This window comes from Sturnus vulgaris, chromosome 8 (assembly GCF_052056855.1).
Source record: "Sturnus vulgaris isolate bStuVul1 chromosome 8, bStuVul1.hap1, whole genome shotgun sequence".
NCBI classification, from domain to species: domain Eukaryota; kingdom Metazoa; phylum Chordata; class Aves; order Passeriformes; family Sturnidae; genus Sturnus; species Sturnus vulgaris.
The window spans coordinates 11923005-11948301 of NC_142250.1; the positions used below are offsets into that span (position 1 = coordinate 11923005).

General features: G+C 41.2%; 1 protein-coding gene across 2 annotated transcripts; it reads right to left on the bottom strand.

Moving 5' to 3' along the window:
• Positions 1–918: 918 nt before the first annotated feature.
• On the bottom strand, positions 919–25171 carry RGR (retinal G protein coupled receptor). 2 transcript variants are annotated; one of them, XM_088168847.1, is made up of 8 exons: positions 24891–25171; positions 21955–22111; positions 21113–21234; positions 15015–15168; positions 14325–14442; positions 12750–12863; positions 11658–11828; positions 919–1056 (listed from the first exon to the last, which is right to left on the bottom strand). In XM_088168847.1, the coding sequence occupies exons 1-7, from the start codon at positions 24967–24969 to the stop codon at positions 11685–11687; spliced, it is 888 nt and encodes a 295-aa protein (XP_088024973.1). In that variant the 5' UTR covers positions 24970–25171; the 3' UTR covers positions 919–1056; positions 11658–11684. The 2 variants fall into 2 exon arrangements, with proteins under 2 accessions (XP_088024973.1, XP_014733441.2); XM_014877955.2 differs by lacking the exon at positions 919–1056 and having other exon boundaries at positions 11409–11828.
• Between the last annotated feature and the right edge of the window lie 126 nt (positions 25172–25297).

A 25297-nucleotide genomic window follows, 5' to 3' on the forward strand; every position in this document is an offset into this window, starting at 1 on the left:
GGGATGTATCAGTTTTCCTCGTGAAAATCTCATGATGCCTACAAAGCGTTTCCTGGAAGAAACTAGTGGGAGTTTGATTCACACAAATGCCTCCATGTTCAGTGTTAATGATCTGTAAATATAGCCAGGAATAAGGAGCTGCAGGAGCCCCAGTTTCTTGTGCTTTTTGGGATGGCTGTAAGGGTGAATACTGTGACCAATCTACTCATGTGTGGCAGACTAAGGGCTTACAACCCCACATTTTCAAAAATCTGTTGACAATTCACCACTATTGCAGTCATCTGTTAATATGCACTGGACAGCTTACTACCTTTTTTTTTGAAGTGTGGGAATATTTCTACCTCTTTCTAGCCTTCTTTTGTGTGTGGTTTGTTTTTGGTTTTGCTTTTTTTTCCCCCTGACTGTTTCTGCATGGTTAACTGGAGTCAACTTGAGGTTAAAGCTAATTTAAACTGGATGCTATATTTAGCATTTATGGTGCTAAAAGGATTATAGGAAAATAGATACTACATAAGTGGCCATAATCTTCTCACTGCTTGTGTTACTTGAGTGGCAGAGAATGGGGTGCCAATCTGAGATTAAAAATCTAATTTTAGGGAGTTAACAAGAGTCACATTGAAGCAAAAAGGTACAGAGGGATTAAATTTTGTGGACTTAATTTTTTTAATTGGACCCTTGACCTGCTTAAAACCTTGCAATCATAGCTTTAACCAAAGCTTATGATTCTAAATTGTGTAATATTTCCATACACCAATTTAATAAAATCAAACTAGACACTTCACTTTTACCCTTGATGGAACAGCCAGGATACATTTTCAGAGGTCAGTTTTTTCCACTGCCTGAAGCTTGGCAAGCTAGCTCTGTGCCATAATTTTTGATTGCTGGAGGCAGCAGTTAGCCAGCTCCTCATCTGTATTCCTTGCTCCATGACAGTGACAAGAAAGCCCAGGCTGGGATGTGAGGAATCAGTGCAGATGGCAGCTCCAGCACTGCCCCTTGGTCACAGTACAGCCACCTCGCCTGAAAGGACCTCCCAGTTCATTTCTTTTCCATCACCTGGAGAGAAAAAAAAGAAGAAACAGATTAGTGACAAGTAATGTTGTTTGCAGCCATGGCCTTATGGCTCTGGCAGGTGGGTGGGCTACTTTTGAAAAGAGACACAAAAAATTTTAAACCATGGAATTCCCATCTTGTGTTATAGATGAACCAACTTCTCTGAGTTCAATTGTCAGTGCAACTGAGAAAGAATTGGCTGCTAGCACCGAGGCACTGCAGGAACATGGTGACTTGGGAAGATACAATGCACAACATTGGCTGTCTGGGGGTTATTCCATGTTCTTCCAGTCATATTTAATGGCTACCAGTGGGAGGAGGGGCAGATCTTTCATTCTGACTGCAGCCGAAACTGAAGCCAAATCAGCATCCCGAGAATGTCTGAACTGGGCTCCCTTTTATTCCTGCTTGTCTGCAGGCTTTTAAATAACAATTAAAGCCTCTTAATGGGATTTGTGTACCATATGGCACCTTTCTCACAGGATGACACTTTCTTGTTGCTATCCTGTCATTTGTCTATATCTACAAATAGTTTTTATCCAGAAAAACAACAGGCACCATTTAGAGACATCCAAGGAGAGAACACCATCCCTTTGGATAATTATTTGTTCGTCTTTGTCTGTGGCATTGTGTTCTCTTTGTGGTGCTAAATCAATGGAGTAGAGTTCCGTGGTGTCCTGGTTTAACCCCCAGCCGGCAACTAAGCCCCACACAGCTGCTCACTCACTCCCCCACGGGGAGGAATTGGAAGAGTAAAAGTGAGAAAACTTGTGGGTGGCAATAAACACAGTTTAATAAGTAAAACAAAAGCCACATCCATAAGCAGAGCAAAACAAGGAATTCATTCAGCACATCCCATGGGCATGCAGGTGTTCAGCCATCCCCAAAAAAGCCAAGCTTCCTGACGTGTAACAGTTACTTGGGAAGAAAAATGCTATTGCTTTGAATGCCCTCCTCTTCCTTCTTCTCCCAGCTTTATATACTGAGTATGATGTAAAACAGTCTGGAATATCCCTTAGGTCAGCTGTCCTGGTCGTGTCCTCTCCCAGCTCCTTCTGCACCACCAGCCTCCTCAAGGTGGGATGGGGTGAGGAGCAGAAAAGGCCTTGGCTCTGTGTAAATGCTGATCAGCCATATGGAAAACATTCCTGTATTATAAACACTGAATCCAAAACATTGCTGTATACCAGCTGCTATGAAGAAAATTAAATCCAACCCAGCAAAACCAGAACAAGTGGCAAGCTCAGGCCTCTGAAATACTATAGCAAAAAAGAGGTTAATAAATGCTCAGTGTAAGCAAGGACTGTTGAGTGGTAGGATTCTGACATGCCTCTGGTCCTGAATTTCTTAGTTTTTTTTGTAATAGTCTCATTTTTGCTGGTAATGAATTCTGAGAAAGAGCAACTGCAAAAGAACACCAATTTTATCATTTGGTCCATGTAATAAAAGACACTAAGGTATTGCTTGTCTTACAGATGCTTGCAATGCTTGCTTCTCTTTTAATTTCCTCCTAATCCTATTTCAAAGCACTGAGGTTCAGCCAGCAGTAGTTACACAGCTGTTTGGTGGTAGATGGAGCCTTTAATTATGGGCAATGCCATGGGATTAATGTTTCTAATTTAAGCTGCTTCATGGGGTTTCACAGGAGTCAAGAACCATGTTTTTTCACTGATGCTTCAGGTGGGAACTCATTGCTGCTTCATGTGTTGGATTTGTAAGTATGGCTGCTATATACATTTGATTTCTAATGCCATCTTTAGGCAGTTGTGTCAGAGGTGCTGATACTCTGCTCTCCTCACCTGTCTATCCTACAGCAAGTGCATCTGTCTGTCTGCAATGGTCTCCAGTGTACAGTTTCTCCTGGAGGATCCTGCCTCTGAATAAGCACCTGGTGCCTTCTAAATTTTTAGACCAGTGAAGTTGGCTAATGTGACTCCCTTCAGCAAGCACACTAGAATCAGATCTGACCATATCTGTAATGTGCTTCACTTTCCAAGTGCTCTGTGGATGAGTTTGGAGAAAGCAGGATGACGTTTCAAAATAGTTTTGACCTTAATGTAAAGGAAAGCGCTTGTGGCTTCACAAGGGTTGATCACTCTCCACTGCTGTCCAAAAAGATTTTACACTTGGTTTGCATCCTTAGGAATGGATTATGATCTCTCAAATACCTGCTATCAAAACCTTACCTGACTACCTATGTCAGAACAGGACATAAGGTTATCTCTTCTCCCTGACCATGAGGCCAGCGTGGCCCCACAAAAACCCCTTCATCCTTTCCAGTCACAGCCCCTGTAGCATCATTTGAGCCATCATGGAAGCACTGCAAGCACATTGATTACAGTATAGGCAGCTCTGTTCCACCAAGGGCTGAGGAAATAAAGCTGAGCACAGGGGAACTAAGGGGTCACAGGAGCCGAGCCAGGAAGGACAATCACAATCATCTAGTCTGAAACTAGGCCAAAAGTGTATCTTTAGAGTGATGGAGGTTTCACTAGGTCCCCTGATAATCTGTTTCTGTCTTTCATTACTTTGTTGCTGGGAAATTTCCCCTTATTTCAAAGTTGAATTTTTCTGACTTCGACTTTGATTCATTGGATCTTTGCCAGCCAGATTGGAATGCTCCTCACGTATGTCTTCCCCAACAGGAATTACCTACACAGTTGATGAAGGTATGGCTACACTTTCTCTTCAGTGAGTTGAATATGCTGAGCTTCTTACCCAGCATGTCAGAAGGCATGGGCTTTTTTTTAAAGCCACAGAATTCATTTGTGACACTCACTTGAACTCTGTCCAATGTCTTCAAATCCTCTTAAAACGCAGACGCTAGGACAGCATTCAGTAACCTAGTAAGGGTCTTGGCAGTGCTGCCAAATGATGCTGAAATCCTTCATTATTTCTGCTTCATATTATTCTCCCCCACCCATATTAAAGAATCTCATTAGTACTTTTTGCAACAGCATTGCCCAGACAGCTTACATTGAGGCGATTATCTATAATGACCCCTAAATCCTTTTCTGAGCTCTGTTTTTCAGAGCAGTCTTCTATCATGTAAATATAAGCAACTGCCATTCTTGGCTCTCAAACACTTGATCTTCCCAAAATACATTTTTGCAGGTTACAACTATTTACCCTGATGGCTCATTTACCCATCTATCTCCTAATTATTACTCCACACAGTTTTATGTCACCTGAAGATGGGACTACAGCATAGAGAAGCAAAACCAAAAAGTCAATCAAGAAAAAGTCTTGGTTATAAAATGTCCCCCATTCCTGTGAACTGTATTTTAAGAGCTGCCAGTAGCCTAGTGTTCAGTTCATAGATCATGTTATGTGGTAATTTCATAGAAGGTGTAATTGGCTGTATTTTACTTATCCTTACAAGTATTCCAGAGAAATTCAAGTTTTCACTAGGAGCACTTGAGTCTTTGCATTTTGTCCTGGAAAAAAATATCATGAACTAAATTTCTTCACATCTAGTCAAGTCAAATCAATTCCAAATTACTTGTACTCATTCAGTTGGCCAAAGCCATTAATTAAAAAATGGTTGGTCCAACCATTAATTAAAAGTAATTATTCCTAATTGGCAGTACAAGAATGTGATTCTAAGAAGGTCTTTCCTGGCTTAAATAATTCAATGATGCTGAGTTGCCTAGTCCCAGGTTTTGAATCCTTGCTGAAAACAGGCTGCAGTGAAGTGGCTCAATGTGCTGACAAAAGACATGGAACAAAAATCCTCCCTCTTTTGAGATTTATAGCCTGTTTAAGGTGCTTTTCCTTACTTTCCATGCAGATTCCACTTTTTGGGAGAGCTTATATGCCAAACTCAGGTTTGGGGACCATCTTCCAGGCGCTGATGTATCACATACCCATGCCAAGTATCTCAACATGTAGATTCTTTGTAGATAAAGGGCTGAGTAAATCAGCCCTCTGTCTTGTCTCCATTAAGATTTTTGTTTGTTATCTACTTCAAGAAAGCTGAAACCTTCCTAGTAAAGGAAAGGCTTCAATGTTCTCTGGGAAATGCAGCATTTAATCTGTGCATCAGAGGCACCATTCCTTGTGGTATCTCGGACATGCTGCTCCTCAATGAGCTGCTGAGGCAGAAGCAAAGCTGCAGTGCTGACCAGCTGCAAAGTCTGAATGACTCCGGTTCAGTAGTGAAAGAGCTGACAAATACTGCCATCAAAGCATTGGGTTTGCCTTCCTTCTGTTTGATGGCATTTTCCTAGCCCCATCTGCCCATCCTTAAGCTGCTGCTTCTACAGCTGATTTCAGCACAATGATTTCTCATCTGGTGTGATAAAATTTGCTTGCAAAACTGTTTGTCTTTGAATGATGGGTCAGCTTATTGATAGAAAAGCCAAGAATGCTCCTGTAGTTCAGTGGAAGAAATCCTGGGACAGTGGAAAAAAATCTGTTTTCTCGCTGTTCACCAAGAAGATTAAAAGAGTGGCTTCTCCAGCCATTTGAGCCTCCAAATGTTGCCTGTCACAATATAGTTTGTTTTCACTGTCAAGATCTAAACACATTGGAAATTTATCACTCTTACTGTAGCACTTGCAAGTTTGGCCTGTGCTTCCACTTATATTCTTTTCTGGTTTTTATAACATAGAATCACAGAATGGCTTGATTTGGTTTGGAAGGTATCTCAAAGATCACCTTGATCCAGCCCCTCTGCCTTAAGCAATGACACCTTTAACTAGACCAGGTTGTTCAGAACCCCATCCAACCTGGTCTATGAGTAAGTGAACTATTGCTGTCATCATTTAAAAATAAGATAATGTGTTTGTAGGACACAAATGTTTGTCTTCTTAGAGTCATATTCTTGTACTACAATAATTGGAAAGAACTACTTTTCAAAGTTGACTTTTGACGCCACTGTAAAAGAGTATTAGACCTTGCTTTATAGCTGCACAATTATTTTTCTAGTTCCCAAGAACAAATTGTTGGTAAGGAAAGCACATTTTCTACTATTAGAGACCTACTGAACTAGGTATTGTTTTCTGAAACATATTTCTAAACAATGGTTAATTAGTTTACATTAATTTGAGACCTAGGTTAATTAAAATAAGATTCCTTTAAAACAGGTAATTGAATTTGCATCTGAAATACATTAAATTGGCATTTAGGTTGGCAAAATCTTAATTGTCTTGACCATTTCTGTGGGTCAGAGTCTCAAGGGAGGTATCAGCTCTCTGCAGCTCCCTTTGCCTCACCTCTCTGGCACTGCTCAGGGTTGTTATTCCTAACCAGTGAGCCCTGTGCTTGTCTTCTGCTTCTTCTGAAGCAAGGAAAACCTGTAGCCCAGCACAGCCCCTTTACATAGCACCAGATCTCCTCCTCTGACACTTCTGTGATCTGATGTTCTGTTCCAAACAAAACCTGCTTTGGAAAATTTCATACATGGGATACACTGGAAGAAATTACAGTCTGCAGAAATCCAAGGGTTTCAAAGCTTTAAAAAAATCTTAAATCTTACATGTACAATTTCAATTGTATTAATAATCATTCAGACTTTCATCTCATTGAGAAGCATTTTTGTGCTTCCCGGTGCTGTTATTGGATCCTTTTGTCCTTTAATGATATACACTATTTTACATTAGTAAACTTCCAAACAACACCTAATATAGATGTGTAGGCATGTGTGTTCACCCTTTGAAAATTCTTATTATTTTGCATAATATTAATGCACCAGGCCCACACTCCCTTTTTCTCTGCAGAGAGTGGAATGCCTGTTCTCATAACAAAAAGCCTTCTGAGTATTTCCTGTGTTAGCCTGGCCACGTTAGCTCATACAGACCATTGACTGCAATCCTCTGATGAGCAATCTCGAGTGTGAGTATGTATACAAAGGCAGATGGCACCAAATATTTTTGCAGTTTAACTCCAACATGCAAACTCTCACTATCGTGGGCTGAGGTGTTGGCCTCTACTTTGTCATCCTTGCAGGTGAGACACGAACAGAAATTTTAGTGAGGCTTAGCAGGAAGGATGAATACTCGTGACTAACACTTGCCATTCACCATGCTATAAGTGTCTGATATCTCACTTTTTGTCTTTGTATCCCACCTTGTTGAACCAAACCATTCACTAGCACTTGGGTCCATGTTTAAGATTTTGGCAGTCCTTTTTTTTTTCTCTGTGATGACAAAACCAGCTCACTGTCCTGTTTCACAGTAGTGCAGTTCAAAGAGGCATGATGATAGACTGAGAAGAGTGCAGATTCCTCCTCTGACCCCATTGCTGAATTGTTGTGTAGTGCTCCCATCAGCTGTACTGTGGGTGCTGGGAAAAGCACGTCACAATGTGTGTAAGGCACATGGGGAATGTGCACTGCAGAAAAGTCTGACTCCCTTTTATTGAACTGTGGGATGTTTGTAAGTGTGGGCAGTGCAGGAAAGCTGAGTCAGCAAGATCTGGAGTTGCAGCATTATTGGGGACAGAGTAACTTCATTTGGAGTTGTGGGTGTTTAATAACCTTGAAAATAGAACTGCATGAAATGCTATTTAAGGTGTGAGGCATTTATGTCTGCTGAAGGAAAACCTGATACACTTTGTATCTAGAGATGAGGAGGATAAATTGCCTTCTGTTTTTTCTTTGAAAGTCTGTTTTTCATCAGTGTGTCAAAATGCTCACTCTGGCACAAATGAGCAGAATCAGTTTGCCTGTAAGAGGGATGTTAGGGTGTTTAGGTGATATTGAGGATATAATACTGCAGATCACTGGGTGTTAAGAGAGGTTAGATACTGAATCAAGTAATTGAAGCCTAAGGAGAGGCTCACATTCCACTTCTATTTTGGTTTGTTTCAAAATCTCCCCAACAAAGGATTGCAGTTGCTAATGGGACATAACCTGAGATGTAATTTAATTATTTTTAACAGTGGACATACAGTTGTTGTAGTCACTCTCATCTTTAGTGACAAGACAAGTATCAATCATGGACGTTCATATTGGCTGTACTAGCTTAAGCTGAGTCTCCATTTTCTTCTTCTTATGCAGTTTGCTTTAAAGAATAGGTGGAACACTACATGTATAGGAGTGTCTTGCATCCCCTGTATAACCCCCTGGCCTGTACTTTGGTTAGGGTAATGTAAATCCTGTTTCTAGCCATCTGGGACTCTCCAGAGTGCAAAAACATGATGGGATTTTGTATGCTTCAGCCTAAACTACTCAAGGTAAGACCTTGTTGTGACAGGTGTTATCAGGATGGTAACAGATATCCATTGGCAAGACCTGGACAACCAGCAGTGCCATGGGGCACTGGGCCAGCACATTGTGGTGAAGGCTGACTGTGCTAAGGATAAAACTGTGTAATTAACTGGAAGTATGTGTTGGGCTTCTTGATGCACTGCAGTTTGCTTTCAGACATTTTCCTGAAGCACAGAACACTTGTTTAGGCCATTGTTAATGGTCATCAACCACTTCTTAATGTGGATAAACCAGTAGTGACAACTAGTCATAGCCAGAAGAGTGACCAGTTATCAGGTACTGCCAGATTTTGGTGGCCAGTCCCTGGAAACTCTCATGTTTATTTCCATGTCTTTTTATGTTTCAATTTTTTTTTTTTTTTTGCAGAGAGAAAGTATCCATAATCGAATAAATGAGCCATGAGCAACCTCAATTCTTGCCCTTTGGCAGGAAGGCTATGAACTAGAATTTGAACAGTTTGATCAAATGCTTTGTTTTCCTCTCTTCACTCAGTCAGGAGCTTTTGTAACTTGTGTGTAGGAGCCCTCAGGCTGGGACAGCTATGGGCCTGACTGGCTGAGAAGCATTTGTTGAAGATATTTAGGGGGGAGACAAATGACAGGAGAAAGGACTCAGGTTTTATGTATATCTTTAGCTTTAGAGGTGCAGAGTGAAACCAGGTGTGATTTCTGACTCAATGGGAGAAACACAGTGCACAGGAAACCATCTGAAGTGAGGTCTCTGTCTCCCTTGCGTGGGGCAGGCTGTTCCCATCTCACTGTAATGCACTGTACTGCCTCTGCTTAGTCCCAAGCTTACAGCACTATGCTGGGCCATATGAACACTCCTGTGTTCTTCACTGTCCATCTCTAAGTTTTGCACTGTCCTTGGATCAGAATGGTTCCCGTGACTTTCTTAACTTGCATTTCTTCAGTGGGGCTCTAGAGGACAGCTGTGGTTGCTGCTCAGGACAGAGGCCCCATTGGTCTCAAGGCTTGAATACCATTTACCAGCGTTATGCTCTCTAAGTCACGGTATTCAGCTTTACCCATCACTACTTCTCAGTAAACGATATGAAAAAGAGTGCACAAACCTAAGCAGAGGCATGTTTGGATTTGTGGCTGTCCAACAGAATGAAGAAACAGATCTGCTGCTTTCTATTCCCACATTGGAAAGTTTTTAATAAGAGGAAGTCAAAAATCAATCTGCAAATGGACTAAGAGCCAAAGTCTGAGATGAGTTCCTGATGTATGTTTCCTTTAAGCCAAAGGGACACAGTCCCTAACCAAATATCTTTAGCTGTTATTTATTAGATTATTACAGTCTTTTTATGTAAGCCATGATGTGTTTCAGTAGGCAGACATGGAGAACACTCCTGAAACCATGAACTTTAGAAAATGCACATCTCAAATTAATTTTACTGTATGTCCCATCATTCTTCTGCTACTGGAAGCAGCAAACAATCATTCCATCTCTCGTGCCCTGTATCCCTGGTCCAATAAGGCTGTCTCTGTTCTCACCAGCCACCTCTTCTGAGCCAACACTCTCCTTCATTTCCTCCCAACTGCGTTCAAGCTTCTCCCTGTATTTGATCATCTCTGTGGCCCTTTTCTAGTTTATCCTCTCTGAGATGGAATGACCCAAACTATGCACCCTGTTCACTAAGTCTGAATAAATGGTTTTCTAATGGTGTGACTATGTGTCCTGTTTTGTTACCTACTCATTTTGTAGTGTTTTTTAGCATTCTGCTGGGATTTGTCTTTGTGACCCCGCTGACAATGGAGCTGGTGATTGCAAGACCTACCCAGGCCTCTTTCCTGAGAAAGAGATAATTGCACATTCAAAGCCTGTCACTGTAGATACATACTTAAAGGTAATTTTGTGCCCAGACACATTATTTTGCACTTATCAGAGCAAACATTTTGTCATCTGCTCACTTTATATTATGTGTACCTAAGATGTAAGTCTTAGCTGTCAGCATTAGATGTCATTTTCTGCATAATTTTGTCATGGCATTATTCAGTGCTCTGTCAGGTAGTTTGTGACCAGACTGAACCTCATAAAGTCCCAAAGCACATCTCTGAATGGGATCCTGCTGGTTAACTGCTGACAAAATGACATTTATTTCCTATCTCTATGAGAGGAATATCCCTTCTACTCATTGATTGTTTAGCTTGCAAGATTGTACCATCTACCCTTTTGTATCTCATAAACAACTGGTTTCCCTTTTAATGTGTTGGAAGGCATCAAAAGGACGGATCAGCTTTTTCTTTGGTTAGTTTCAAAAACCCTTTCAGTGTCAGTGCTTGGAAATGAACCATATGATCCCTGTAAGTATCAATTAGGTTTGCTTTTCTTGTCCACACAATCTCTCCTAATCTGTGTCATGCGCATATTTTTCTACAAATGGGCAATTCTGAGACACATCTTGTAATAAGAGGCAATATTATCTGACAGTTTTTCATGCCATAGGCAATATGAGCAACACGAGCAAAAACAAGTGTTTAAAATGGACATTTCTGAGAGTTTAAAATACATATGAATTCTGATAATTATGAAAGTGACTTTTTAATTGCTCAGACTCTAATCACCATTGATTCAGAGATTGCTCTCTTATGTAGAACATAGTGGAACTTAATGGAAGATGTGAAGTTAATTTTTATTCTTATGACATTTTTGAACAGAATATGACTCATACCTCCCTTTAGTTTTTGCTCAATGCTCAACAAAAAGATGAATGTTTTTTATGATGGACTATAAGCTTTTGATTGTCTTGCTAAGCGGCAGCTGCAAAATCTGATGCAGTTTAGTGTGTGACAAAGCTGAATGCCACGCAATAACTCATTTGAATAAGAGCCAAGCTGATATTCCTTACTGGGGAAACATGCTCCCTAAAATGTTTTTATGGGACTAGGATGTCAGATTCATGATGGACATTTGGAAACTCCTGTTTTGGGTGCACTGAAAATGAATTGCTCAGATGAACAAGCTATTTATACAGACATGTGGTCAATACTGGATACTGGTTTAATCTTCTAGTAATCCAGACATTACCATATGGACAACCTGCACAGATTGATCTGATGAGGCCTCACTGGGTAAATGAAAATCCTGCTTCAGTTAATTTGCTAAGCTTTTATGTTAGCTTTTATCAGGAGAAAAAAAATGCTTTCCAACACATAGTTTATTCACAGTGACATATAAAATGAGACTGATGACAATCGACACAGGTTTAAGGCAGCTTGTTTGACAAGCAGCTCATGATGGTTGGGACAGTTATCTGGAGGGCTTTCTTTCCATACTTCATTGTTTGTAGCCAATGCACAGCCTTTCCAATGTGGAACCACCTTTGCACATACATATCAGAGAATGTACTCAGTTTTCTCTTGAATTTTGCTTTCAGTGATGTACTCACAGTAATTTTGTTTAATGCCATAATGGATTATTTAGTTTTGTTATCAACCTCTGCTTTCTCAATCTTCTGTCCTGTGAGGAACTGCCATATTCCTCCTCTGTAGTTCTCATTTCCCAGGGCATATACAAAGGCATCCACCGTTGGTGCAGTCTTGGCAATAAGGGCAGGAATCTGTCATGAGACACAATATTTATTACTAGGAAAACACGTTGAGAAGCCAATGGGCTGATTTCACCCTATGTTTAGTTTCCCTTTACCAAAAAAAGCCTGTCTCCAATGGCATTAGGTTGCTACTCCCAGAAAGGGGAGAAGTAAAAACAATTTGCCTGGTGGGAAGTCCTACTCAGGAAATTAGAGTTTCCAGGAGAAAGAACTTAGGTTTGTGTTGCCTGAAACAGAGATAATTTAGTGGAGAGTGATTACAAACACTTAGAAGGAGTGAAAGGTGTACCATGGATACCTTTGGATGGATAAACAGGCTGATGTTGCTAACACATTTAATGTAGGATACTGAATATGGTAATGCATTTGGTGACCTGAAACTGGGGTAATTTTTGGGCACAGAATGAAAGTTGAACGGTTTGATGTAATATTATTGAGTCCCAGCAGTAGCTTTAGAGCCAAGACTTATAGAAGAAAGGGGAAAAAGGAGGCAGCAGAACCTTAGGAGTGATCAGTTACAGCTTCCTTGAGGAGAGAGAAGTATTAGAAATATGAATGAGACAAACAGTCTCTTTAAAACTGAAAATTCTTAGCTAGTACCTCAATTTAGGAAGGAGACAAAAAGCTCCTAGATGGCACAGAACAGTACAGGTCACACACCCCTAACTAAGTGCTGAAGAAAAATACCCCTGGCCTCTTAAATTTTTTCTTGATCAAAGCAGTAATGCAATGCCTGTTATATCACTGTGCTTACCTGTTTTCACTACAAAAAGGGTAGATGAACAGAATTCTTTGAGGAAAAGGACTACTTCTTATAGACATTTTTACAAGTAAACCCAGCAGTGAGTAAATTGGCATTGTTCCATAGAGACAGAGAGAGGAGAGTGAGGAGAATGTCATTGCTTGGGTTCTGAGGAGGCACTGACGTACCATGCGGTATTTTGGGGGAATGAACATCACATTTTCCACTGCTGCATAGGAGCACAGCAGGCAATAGGGACCCCAGCAAATGACCAGTATCTTCAGTGGTAAACCAGTGTTAAACTGAAAAACAAGAGCAAGAGGTTTCTTTGTGTTTCACAATCACACACTGCGCCAAATGATGGGAGAGGTCCTGTGGGACCGTGGTTTGTGCTCAGTAGCAGGAGAGGATCAGGCAACAGGACACGGGACAGAACAGAGCAGCAGCACCAAAGCCCTGATCCTGGGCCTGGGTGGGCAGTGGCAGAGGTGGCAAAACACCCTGTGGTAGATCAGATAAATCAGTGTGTGCTAGATAGAGAAGCCACGGCCAGTAACTGCTGCTGAAAGGAGAGAGCAATGTGAAAATTTAAGAGCAGATTAAAAGGAATGATATTTTGCTGACTTCCTAGACAGTGTTGCAGACAAACTGTGTGAAGCCACTGCTATGCTGGTGCAACAAATGGATGCAGTAGCTATGTTGTGGTAGGAGGATTTCCCTGTCCTTTTTGCTAGGGCCCTGCCCATGGTGTTCATGGCCAGCTGTTCTCAAGCATCTTATAAATATTAATGACTATGGAAGTGATAATTTCATCCTTAAATTTTCTGCATTGTAACTTGTCTGCACAGCTACAGAGTATCATGAGAAAGAAATCACATGCTAGTGCTTACAAACTCACTGGAAAAAAGTAATAGACTAATGAACACTGAGATGTGTTCAAGAAATATATAGAGGGTCCATGTATTTATTCCAGTCAGCTACAAACAAGTCTGCCTGTCTCTGTCAAGAAAACATTTCTCTTGAGATCTGACTATCTTTACTGAGTGCAGGGGTTGGGCTGTGCCCACCAGCCATGCATAGTGCCCCAGAATGTACAGCCTGCACCTCAGCAAACAACTCATATAATCACCACATTATATTCCCATAAACCTGCCACACCAGAACAATTCCTTTGTTTCCAGCTCATAAAGATTTCTGAATTTCCTCAGCCAAGTGCTAACACAGTGTGTATGGGAATGCCCTTCTCCCCCCATGGGGTCCCTGCATCTTTCCTTGCAGAGCTGTAGCTCTCTCTGACTTCCTCAGCCAGAAGCCAAAGGCCTGTAGCACGGCAGGAAATAACAATCCTTCCTGAGAGAAATTTATCTGGATAAACACTGATATGCTATTGGCAAATGTTCTGTATACTCTGTGTTTGTTTTTTGAGGAGAGTTGGGCCAGTGTTAATGGAGGGAAATCTTCAGCATCACTGCTCCAACTCCCTCTTTGATGGGGAACTGTTTACAGCACTAGGCTGGGGCAAATGTTGCTGTCTGGTAAAATGCTGACATTTCCATGGATGCTATTTCCATGAACTTTCTGAATGGCCCCATCCTGTGTTGCACTACCCTCCTACTCAAGTAGGAGTGGGGAGTTGGGACAGAAAGAGCTGAGTCAAAGTCTTTGTGAAAGAAAGAAATCAGTTTTTTTTCGAGGACTTCATCTCTACTGAATGCAGCCCTATTTTGTCAATGTGATTGCAGGGGGTCAGGGAGCTTTCTTACCTTAAAGTGCCCAGTTTTCCTGAACTTTTGGTGTATGGACTGATAGGCTGTCAGCATGATGAAGCCTGGGATCATGAAATTGAAAGTGGACAGAGCAAAAAGGAATGTAACATAGTTTCTGAGAAAGGTGAGGAGGGAAGAAAAAAAGAGGCTGTTAATTCAACTCCAGTGCATCTCTGTAAACTTGCTGTAAGTATTTACCAAGTTGTAATTTTAAAATTGCTAAAACAATTTTTGTCACTTCAGGTGCAGCGTCTGTGGAAGGCCAGTTAAGCTGTGCCAGGCTATTGTGTGTGGGATGGACAGTATTGTAGAAAATCACAACAGGTGTTTGTATTCTAAACCCAAACATCACTGCTCAGACATCTGTGCTGGCCTGCACAGAGCCAAAAGCATTCTGACAGAGTTTCAAGCCCTAACCCAGAAAAGATGCAGTGTGCAGATGGGTGAGGGAGTGGCAGGAAGCTGAGCACCAGCCTCTCCCAAGAGGAAAGTGACCTGAGCTGCTCCTTGTGCCACCATGCGAGCCCAGGCAGCCCCGGGTGACCCTGCCTTGTCCCAGCTGCTGGGGAGGGACATCTGCCCCAGGAACAGCGGTGGGCACAGCTGGGGGGTTTGTGTGCCCCCAGGGCCACCCTGGGTTTTGGCAGATCCTCTCTATGCCCCCGTGGGAGCTGGCCCTGGCCTCACCTGTCCCCTTTGCTGTAGTCCAGGGTGCAGCAGGTTCGGAGGGGCTCGTAGTCGTATTCTCCCCAGCCCAGTAAGGGCATCACGGCCCAGAAGGCAGCAAAGAGCCATGCAAACACCATCATGGAGGTAGCTGTGCTCCACTGCAGCCTGCTCCCTGTGGGAAGAGGAAAGGGGGTGAACAAAACCGCTGGAAACAGCTGGCAGGCCCTTGGCCCTCAGGCAGAAACAAGCAGTTGTTCATGTTTTGTGTCCTGAAGCTGACCCGAGCCTGGAAGAATCAGTCTTCCATAAAATATGAAGGAAGCTTTTAGGAAACAGCAAACTGTACTTGACTTTTGTGTATTTTACTTAGACAAATGCTATGTTGCTGCTCAGCTTTGTACCATACTGGAGATACAGCTGTTGTTGCAAACATAATATTCTTGTGTTTTGGGAATGTGTTTAAAGACACAGTTGAGGCAGAGTGTAGAGTGAACAGGGTGATGCAATAAACAGTGTTTGAAGAAATAGAGTCCCATTGCAGAGTGTGGGTCAGATCAGATATGTGACTGCACACACTCCCCAGCCCCTGCCTTCTTCCTTCCTGCCTGGCCAGGAGTGCATGGCATGTGTGGATATCTAAGATACACTGTTCTAAAATTACTGCTCATCAATATATATGTGAATATATATACACAATCCGAGAACAGAGCTTGTTCTAAAAATACTACTGGACAAGTAAATTTGCCCTTAGGATCATCACTTAGCCTTTAACAGGAAATGTGAAGCTCAGCATTAGTAATTTTTTTCTAATTTTATAATAAAGTGTTCCCTTGTGCCTATCTCATCCCGTTCCATCAAATACCACAGGAATGTAATGAAAGATTGGAAACCTGAGAAGACACAGGAAGTATTTCTTCATGGAGAAGGCAAGCAGGCTTCCTTGCTGCTGCAGGATGTGCTAGCCCTGCTGCTTGCATGTAGAAAGGTCTGGATAATTTTGTTATTGAGGCCAGTGTCTGTTATCATGCCCACGCTGGGCAGCCCATGATACCAGCAGCACCACAAGGAGAACAGTGACTTTCCCCAGCACTCCCTTCTAATCCAATCTCCCATTAGGGACAAGTAATGATGTAATTTTCACTGAGGTTGGGAAGCAATCTTTCTGTCTGCCCTTAGACAGCAGCATGATGACAGCAGGCAGGAAGATTCAGGTCAATTCTGATCTTCCCCTGAGAGGTGAAGGACTGGGGATGAGGTGCACAAGGAGAGGCCACAGAGGCTTGAGATCCCCATGAGGCAGCAGCTCCAGGAAGAACCACAAACTCTACAGTAGCTATTTTGTGTTGTACTGTTCTTGGATATTTTAAAAAAGAAAAATAAAGGGCGTTGGTGAAACCGCCCTTTTACAGGAGATCTGGTTCCATTCCTCTCTTATCTTCCAGATGTTCTTCAGGGAAAAAAAATAAAGTTTGAATTGCAGTAAAAATCAACTCGGAATATTCATTTGGTGCAGGTGTTCAAAAATTAATCATGGGAAAAGACAGTTCTACACATTGCAATTTAAATACCGAGGAGAATTAAAGAAAATACTCTCTATGAAATATTTTAGGCTTTATATTTGGTACTTGTAAAAATTGTTTTGATTTTTTAGTAATTTAAAACATAATTTTGTAATGATTACTAATGAAGAATTGTTAATAATGACTAATATCTGTCTTTCATATGATTACTACATAGAAGACATATTTTGGCTGCAAAGGCTTAAATACTGCTTTGTAGTACTCACATGATATGACTCTAGAATTACATAGATGAAAAGAATACTTTTTGATTTAGGGAACTAGAAATAGAAGTACAACTTTTCAGTAATTTGTAATTATTCTTAAACTCCCAATCCAAAGCAGCAATCTAGCCTAAGCATCTTATTACTTTAGTGTTTGTGCCTTTTCTATGAAAAACTGTAGGGAAAAGTTTATTTTAGTTACTTTTCCATGGGAGTTAGGGATCGCCATTTTCTTATTAGATGTAGAACACAAGGACTGTGCAATAATGGAGCCTGGCACCAGGCATGTCTCAACAGCCTGCCTTTGGAAAACTCATTTCTGGGGCTGAGCTCATCTTTTCTCTGCTCTCACACTTAAGGGGCCCCACCTTGGATGCTTAAAGAGGAGAGAATTAGAACTAACAAAATTAAATTTGTTCCTTTTGGCTTTGACCTTTTGCAAAATGAGATTAATGGTGAAGTAGACCTGGTGAAATCAGCTGCTGGTTGACCCTTCAGAAGATATTTAGAGGCACATCAGAAGTAGCTAAAAATGTATGAATATACAATTAAACAAGCTTGAGATTATTTTAGTTTTACTCAGAAAAAACACTTCAAGAACAAGAACAGTGAAAGAATTGTGCTTTGTTCACGTGGCAAAAATGTCCTCCCCTAAGAAGTCTGAGAGCAAGAGCACAAGTTGAGAGCAGTTCAGTTGTTTTTGTGCACAGCAGGTCATTACCTTAAATTCCTTTTCTTGGCCTGATAAAATTTAATTTAATAGCCGTGTAGGTCCTAATTCAATTAAATGCATATGTATGGGGTTCATCATATGTCTACAGATATAATTCCTAATTAGGGCCCAGGGCTGGCAGTTTGGTCCTATTAAGTCTAATCACTCTTATACTCTGGTCTTCTCTCTTTGAAAAGCAAAAAGGAAGCCTCTCTTTTCCACACAGGGAAATATTAATATTAAACGATTTCTCTAATTGCTTTGGAACAGAAAGACTGCACCCCCATCATTCAAAGATTACTAAAATTGTGATGCCAAAAGATGAACTTTTAGCAAGTGCTAGATAGAGCATGGAACCTTAATCCTTTTGATCATGAAGGCCAGTTTTTAGTGATATAATCACAAACTATATCTTGGGGCTTAGTTTGTGGAAACATTTATGAATGTATTTTTTTTAAAGATTTATGATTTATTCAAACATTTAGCTTATTTTCAAAACTGAAAAATATATCTCTGGCACTGACACTCTGACACTTTCAGCTAGATTTCAGTCTGCTATTCAAAAGGAGTGTTTCAAATAAAAGGTCAACAGGATTTTCTAGGATGGAGGGGAAAAATAGTCCCATTTTCTCATTCTTGCAAATGGTTGTTATAATAGCTGCATAATATTAAGTTATAATATAGTCCAGGACACTATATGGCTTGTACCAAACTTCATGGCATGCATAATTTAAAATTAGCCAAGTTTGTCAAAGACAGAAATATCTAAAAATCTGATAAGGAAAAATATGTATCAGTCATAAATAAAATAGGGGTTAGCACCTACTTCATCTGCAGTGCAAAAATCACCAGTCACTGGTGCTCACAAGGATTCATTTTTTGTAGGAATCAGAAAGCTGTAATGTGTAATACCTTCTTCTGAGCATATCATTATAACAATTAAGGGATTTTTTTACTCCAATATTTTTTTTTAATTTTGCTGTTGTTCACCGTTATTTTAGACTGTCTTGGTGATTACCTCCTGCTTCAGTGAAAAATGCAAGATCTGTATAAACATCGACATTTAGTCAGGGAAAACTGATACAGGTGCAAAACCAGATGAAGGGAATATGGCAGGGTGGCTGCAGTCAGTGTGACAGAACTTTAGGACTTACTCCTAATTTGACAGAGCTGACAGCTGCAATTTTAGCAAATGGTAGTTTGAATACTGATATAACAACGCAGGTTACCTTGGTTGTTAAGAATTAGATAAAAGTCACTGTAATTCTACTTTCAGAAGTTGAATGCTGCTGTGAAATCCCTGCTGGTTTTGTTTGTCTTCTCTTTTACAATATTGAGAGAAGTACTGATAGAAATAATTTCAGATTTTCTGTTTCCCCCTAATTCTTAAATGCAAGTAAAAAAAATCTATATCTTTATTCTTTCCTTTTAAATGTGTAACTTTATGCTGTGCTTATGAATTGACCAGGATCCTTCGCCTCTTCACAAAATTCTAATGGCAGTGAATGGAGTGGGAATGGCCAGAGAAGTGACAATGTCTGTCTTGGTCTAAACTGTCACCTTCTGTCCTGAATACTTGGCTGCTGAGAGACAGCTTCCCCCCCAGAATCTGCCCTTTTCTTCTTCACTGTCGTAACATGTCACTAACATATAACTACTTCTGTTTTCTCCTTTTCCCTCCTAATGATCACATTTTAAAATCTTTTTTTTCCCCATATTCCTAGAGATTGACATTGATACCCTTCAGACTCCCCTGCTATTTCTTCTCTTATTGCACACTTTTAGGTTATTTCTCTAGTTCTCTCCTCTTTGCTGTGAAAGTAGCATCTCATAGACCCCAGAGCCACACTTAGGGGATGAAAAAAGTTTCCCAGTGTGGTTGTCTGGAAGTAAAAAAAAAAAAAAAAATAAAGGGAGAGTAAAATATCCTGACCTTCTCTGCCCTGTGGGGTGATAATACTATTTGCTTCCATATACCAAGTAATATCAATCTGATTTCTGGTGAGTGACTTGTCTAGTTACCAATACACTTTAAAGTTAGTGCTTTGTCACTTAGGGCTGTGCTGACTTCCAAATCTAAAAACCTGGTAAATTTTCAGAATGTCGGTGAACAAATTTGTGATATTAGCATCCAGAATGGTTGTAAAGTCCCAAGTAATCCTATCATCATAGTAATCTCTTACATTCTTATCAGCTCGTTCTTCCCAGAAATACGGATAGTGAATAACAAAGGTTTTCTTGGGAAACTCTAGAACATAAAAAACCTGAGGATGACATAATTGAGTGTGGAAGGTACCAGATCCACGGGAATGAAGATAGAAGGCTGATAGCCTTGTATTTTAGGTAAAGGTATTTCATACCTTCTGTACAGGCATGCAACTCGAACCAGTGTCAACAGGAGTTTAATGTATGAATTGAGAACAGAATATAGCCTGTGGGCTTGGTGTAGCACATCCATGAAATATGACTTAATCTTCCTTGCAATCAGCATGTGAAGAATTGAACTAGAAGGGGCTGACTTTACTGGAATAACCACAGGGCATGAGCACCTTCTGGGTTTTTGGTTTTGTTTTGTTGTTCAAAATGTTCCCTATAGGAGCCGTGTTTGGCCATCAGTAAGTAACAATTTGAGCAAAGCAAAGAAGTTTGTGCCCTGAGGGTCCTTCTGCCTGTGCTCATAATGCAGTGTATGTTCTTGACTGGAGGAGTGCACAACACAAAAGCATTAAAGTCAATGTGGCAAAGAGTAAAATGTCTTTCCCAGACATGCTTATTTTCAGGCTCTCTCTCATAAAATACAGATGCTGCTCTTCCAGCTCCAAATGCATTTCAGTGTCCAAGGGGTGTTAGTGTGGATTTAGCTCACAGCCTGCATTATTTGGGGCCTTTGTCTAGACATGAAAAAATAAATTTCTTTGCCTGAGCTAATTCCTGCAAATAAATTGCGGAACAAAAAAGCTGGCAGCCTTTCCTCAACAGGATCATCAGACTGACCATATTCCCTGTGTGCATTGGGCGTGTTTTGCCATTTGCTGCTGGAATCACATGGAGGCTGTGCCTGAAAGGCTCTGTGGGTAAAAACACCCCAAAACTCCTGTGTGTTGCACAAAGGGGCTGCTGAGCTCTGTCTGCCCAATCATGCCCCTGCACGGGCTCTGTTCCAGCCACCCTCTCTGCAGAGGCAGCTCTCTGCTTACACCAAATTTATCTATTATTTGTAAACTCTGCATGGACATGATGATGATCTGTTTGGTGCACAGCAGGGTGTTGGATGAAAGCCCAAGAGAAACATATTTTTCTTCAATATTAGGAATTGGATATTATTTGGGATTTTGTTTTAAAGATTACTTATGGATGAAGAGAAAGCATGGCCAGGGTGTCACAAATCAGATGTGATCTGGACGAGGAAATATCTCCTGAAGGTGGTTGATAATTTCCTCCTGTATGGGAAGAGGTCCTTTGGAGAAACTGTTTATATTTGCTCTATTTAACGTGTGAGTAAAACAAACTTATATGTGATACACAAATAATAAATATGTGCTTGCTTTGATTCTCAGGAACCTAAGTCAGCTGCCTTTTGCAGGATGTGGGTATGGTGGTGAGGAACACTGTAGCCCTTACTTGTGCAGTAGTGATGGTATCGGTCCCAGGCGACGGCAGCGCTGGAGCTGATGCTGGCCAGGGCTGTCAGGAAGCCATGGAATCCATGGATTTGACAGCCATCAGAGCCATAGGGCCAGTATCTGTCAACAAATGAGGAACATGTAAAAAAAATGATAAAGGTGAAGACGTGTCCGGAAATGGCATTAACAGAGAGGGTAAAACAATAGCCTGTGCTCGTCCTCTCTGTCTGAGAAACACTGAGAAAGATGTTACTGTGCTTGCTTTTATGCGTTTGCCAGCATTTTTATTGCTCTGGTGTCTCTTACAGTACAACAGCTATTTGTACTCTTAATAATGAGAAGAAAATATAACCCTGCATCTGTGTATTGAAAAGTTGGGGTTTTAAAATTTGAAATCTACATTTCATCCAATTATCCAGATCGTCAAGATTTGCCTCCTTTATGAGGAGACAATTTGTCAATGTGTGCAAGTCAGTGAAACTCAACAAACAGAAAAAGACTTGCAGACAAATTTGGGGTCAATCTAGAGGTTTAGTCAAGTGGTATTTTGATATTCAAGTAGCTTGTATAACCACTGGTAAAGCTGTCTGGCTAAATGTCTTCTCTAGTCAGTCTTACAATAGTCAGTCAGTGATTATATGCAGTAAAATCTGCTTTTCTACTTGCCCGGCAGAGCCATGAAGGGTTTTGTTTTGCTGTTTCAGATTGAGGGAACGACAAGGTTGGCTATGACTTATGGTAGAAAGAGAGCCATTTAATTAGTTAGACGTCTTAGAACTTAAGCTGTTAATTTTCATGTGGTTCTTCTGAGCATGCCTTAGGAAAAGCTTTCTGCCAGACCTGAGGAAGCTGGAAAAGGCAGCGACGAAGGCGTTGATGCAAATCCCGCAGTCAGCCAGGGCAATGCTGAGAACCAGCAGATTGCTGGGCGTTCGCAGCTCTTTGATTTTTCGGAAAGAAATAATTGTCAAGCCATTCAGACAGAAACCAAGCAGGGCTGAAAGACAGAATTGCTGGGTGTGATTCAAATGGAAATGGAAAATAGCTACAATGATACTGCTGTTTTCCTTGATGAGAGAACAATAATTACAGTGGAATCTTATGCACAGGGAATATATCTGCAGTGGTCAGTCTGCACGCAAGTTACAAAAGCTTTCAGAAGAGAAGTCATAGGTGACAGCTCAAGCCTGTGCTTCAGGCTTCATCAGTCATGTGGAGCAGAAGGGCTTGATCTTATTTGTAATTCTGCCTTTTGTCATAATAAGAGAAACTGGATTGTCAGGCTCCATGCAGGGACACATGGCTCAGGGTTCAGAGCAAGTGAGATGCAGAGGAGGCAGGTTCAGGAGAGCTGGCAGCCAGCACATGCTGCTGGTGTACACATATCCAGGCCTGACTTTGATAGAGAAATGGTTTGTATTTAATATCCATTATAACACTATTTTTTGTGTAAGCACAGAAATCCCCCAGCCATGTTTCAGTCAGCCTGCCTCCCTTTGGGCTTCTGTCTCAGGGTAGCCTACACACTGCTTGAATCACACCAGCTCAATCTTATTACTGCCCCTCGTCAATAGACTATACATGGAAAGGAATAATCTAATTATGAAAAGCAGTCACTGATAGATTTAAAATAAGTTTATGTTGGTCCTCAGAGAGGGATCCAAGCAACCTGAGCTATTCACCCAGCACAGAGCTGTACCACTCTGAAGCCCATCTTTCACTGTTTAAACTCAAGCTTTGTCCTTTAATGCCCTTTTCAAGGCGACCTGAATTATTTTAGCTCTGATGAGGCTCTGACTCAACATCCAGTCTCTAAGTTTCAGTTAGATGAGAGGCACTATGTCTTTGTGTTCTTCTTGGAAAAAGAAATGATGTAGCACAGAAAAAATCCATATCCCCTAATTCTGTAAAGTAGTGCAGTTATTTATGCTTATTGTCTTAATTCTGCAGTTACATAAGATGGATGATTTTTTTCTAGTCAGAAATCCTGCTTCTACCTTAATTGCATTAATGGCTGATGGCATAACCATAGTAACAGCTGATGTGTGTCTATCATTACACAACATATAACAAAATATTTCCAGGAGAAATATTTGGAGCCATTTGAGATCTGCTGTTTTTATTTCCTCCCTGCCAGATTACCTCCCACCCACAGGGTAAAACTGCTGTCAACTCTCTCAAATGCAGAGAAGCCTTTAGGAGAGATGAGTTCTGAGCATATTTAGAGTAGAACTGAAGAATTATTACTATATAATTTTTTTTTCTATCTTTTCCTTATTTTTGGAAGCCTCAGGCTTTACCAGATTCTGCTTTCTTGAAGGTCAGCATGAGTGTACAAATAGAGAACTTACTAAATTAAAAAAAAGTTTTGAATTTTAATTTTTAGATCAGCAAATGTGTTCATTAATAAAAGGAATGCAACTCTTCACCACAACGTTTTTTTGCAAACTGCACTTAGAAGCTGCCATAAAAAAAGGAGAGGTCTTCATTGCCTTTGTCTCAGATTGTTTCAGGAAGTAAATTAATCCTTGATTTTATAGCTTGCTCTTCTAACCCAGATGACAATAATAAAGTTTTACTGCCAATATACTGGGCACATTCTGCCCAAAACCCTATGGAAAATACTTGTGTTTAGTAAACCATAAATGTATTGGACGACACCTAGTTTTAACTGGAAATTACCACGGGGTTCTTTGCTGGAACTTCCACAGCTGCAGGTCCCCAGCAGGACCCAGCTCTCGGGCTCTGCCAGCCCCCAGCACTCTCCCTGTCCTCCTGCTGCTTCCCACCCATCAGGACTGGAGTGCAGATCCTGCCAGGCTGTGCATGTAGCTCGGGGACTGCTGGCCAGGATTAGTCCTGGACTCTGTTTAGGCAGCAGCCTGCCCCTTCTGTCCCTGGGCAAGAAGCAGGAGTTTTTTCCTCTCTCTTCCAAGGAAGAGTGTCTGACAGCACTTCCAGCTTTCCTTTGCAGCCACATACGAGCTTGGCTGCAAGGTGAAGGTGAGCACCCATGCTCCATGTTCATGGGCTGAGCTAACGAGCATTTATCCCACTCTGATGGTGCTCACAGCTTCTCCTCCACTGCTCTTGGCCCCACGATTCCCACAACCCCTTCTGAGCAGCACTATGCAGGAATTGGATCCCAGGCCCTGGAACTGACACCAACATAATCCCAGCTATGAGCCTTTGCTGGCTGCCAGGTAGATATAAATTCACAGTTTCGTTGCAGTCTCTCAGTAAGTGGCATATGCCTTAAGAAAAGATCACATTGGCTAAATTAAATTGATATGGTTTGTTACTTTTACCCAGCAGCCATTCATTGCAGTGCTGCCAATGCAGTCTGGATGCATGCTAACAGTCTACAGGTTTTTTTGGAGCTATCATGTTTGATTGTAAGACAGTCATCACAACCCACTAACCAAGCAGTCCAATTTTATTGAGAGATTATCAGTCATTTCAACTTCTTTCCCCAGAGGAAGATAAAATTGCCTTTAAAAAAGTCAAGACCAAAATACTACATCCCAAATTCCTGAGAAGAGAGATGAGTAGCGAGTACTTCACTGCCACAACTATGCATAGAGTGCAGATATTAATGGCAAAGAGCTTGCAGCTCACCCTGATTTACTCACCAGAAGTACTGGTGATGTAGCCACAGTAACCAGGGTCAGCATACCACAAATGCTGCTGTTCACTTCAATTTTCCTTCCCCCTTCTTACCAGAAATAATAGGAGGAAAATATCTTATTGCTGCTGAGGTCCCACACTGAACTTACCTTCTACCAGCAGGGCAGTGCCAATGGCAAACACTTCTATTTCAGTGAAGCCTTCAGGGAGAGGGTGTGCAGTGACCATTCTTATGGTAAATATTCCAAAAGATTTAACCTCTGCCCTCTGTTATAGCTGTGGGGCTGCCTTTTCTCTGGATCTCTCTACTTCCAGTAGCCCAAGGCTTCTTAAAGGAGCAGTTCACGTGCAAACACATGCTGTTATTATATAAAAGCTTTGGGGTTTTTACTCCCTCCACTACAATCCCTGCAGGAATGTTATTAACGATGGGACTAGCATCAGCCCGCACTCCCCCTTCCCCTGCAAATCGTATTTCAGACACCAGCAAAATTAAAGCATTCATTGCAATTACAACAAGTTCTTTGTGGACACAAGATTAAGAAACCTGTCCAGT

What these genes read in the sequence shown, in the direction of transcription:
- RGR (XM_088168847.1), bottom strand. Translation starts at nt 24,969, where the DNA reads ATGGTCACTGCACACCCTCTCCCTGAAGGCTTCACTGAAATAGAAGTG. An exon ending in GACTACAGCAAAGGGGACAG is followed by an intron (nt 14,443 to 15,014) that starts GTGAGGCCAGGG and finishes CACCTTTCTCAG; the next exon opens with AAACTATGTTACATTCCTTT. An exon ending in GGAAAACTGGGCACTTTAAG is followed by an intron (nt 12,864 to 14,324) that starts GTAAGAAAGCTC and finishes CTTGTTTTTCAG; the next exon opens with TTTAACACTGGTTTACCACT.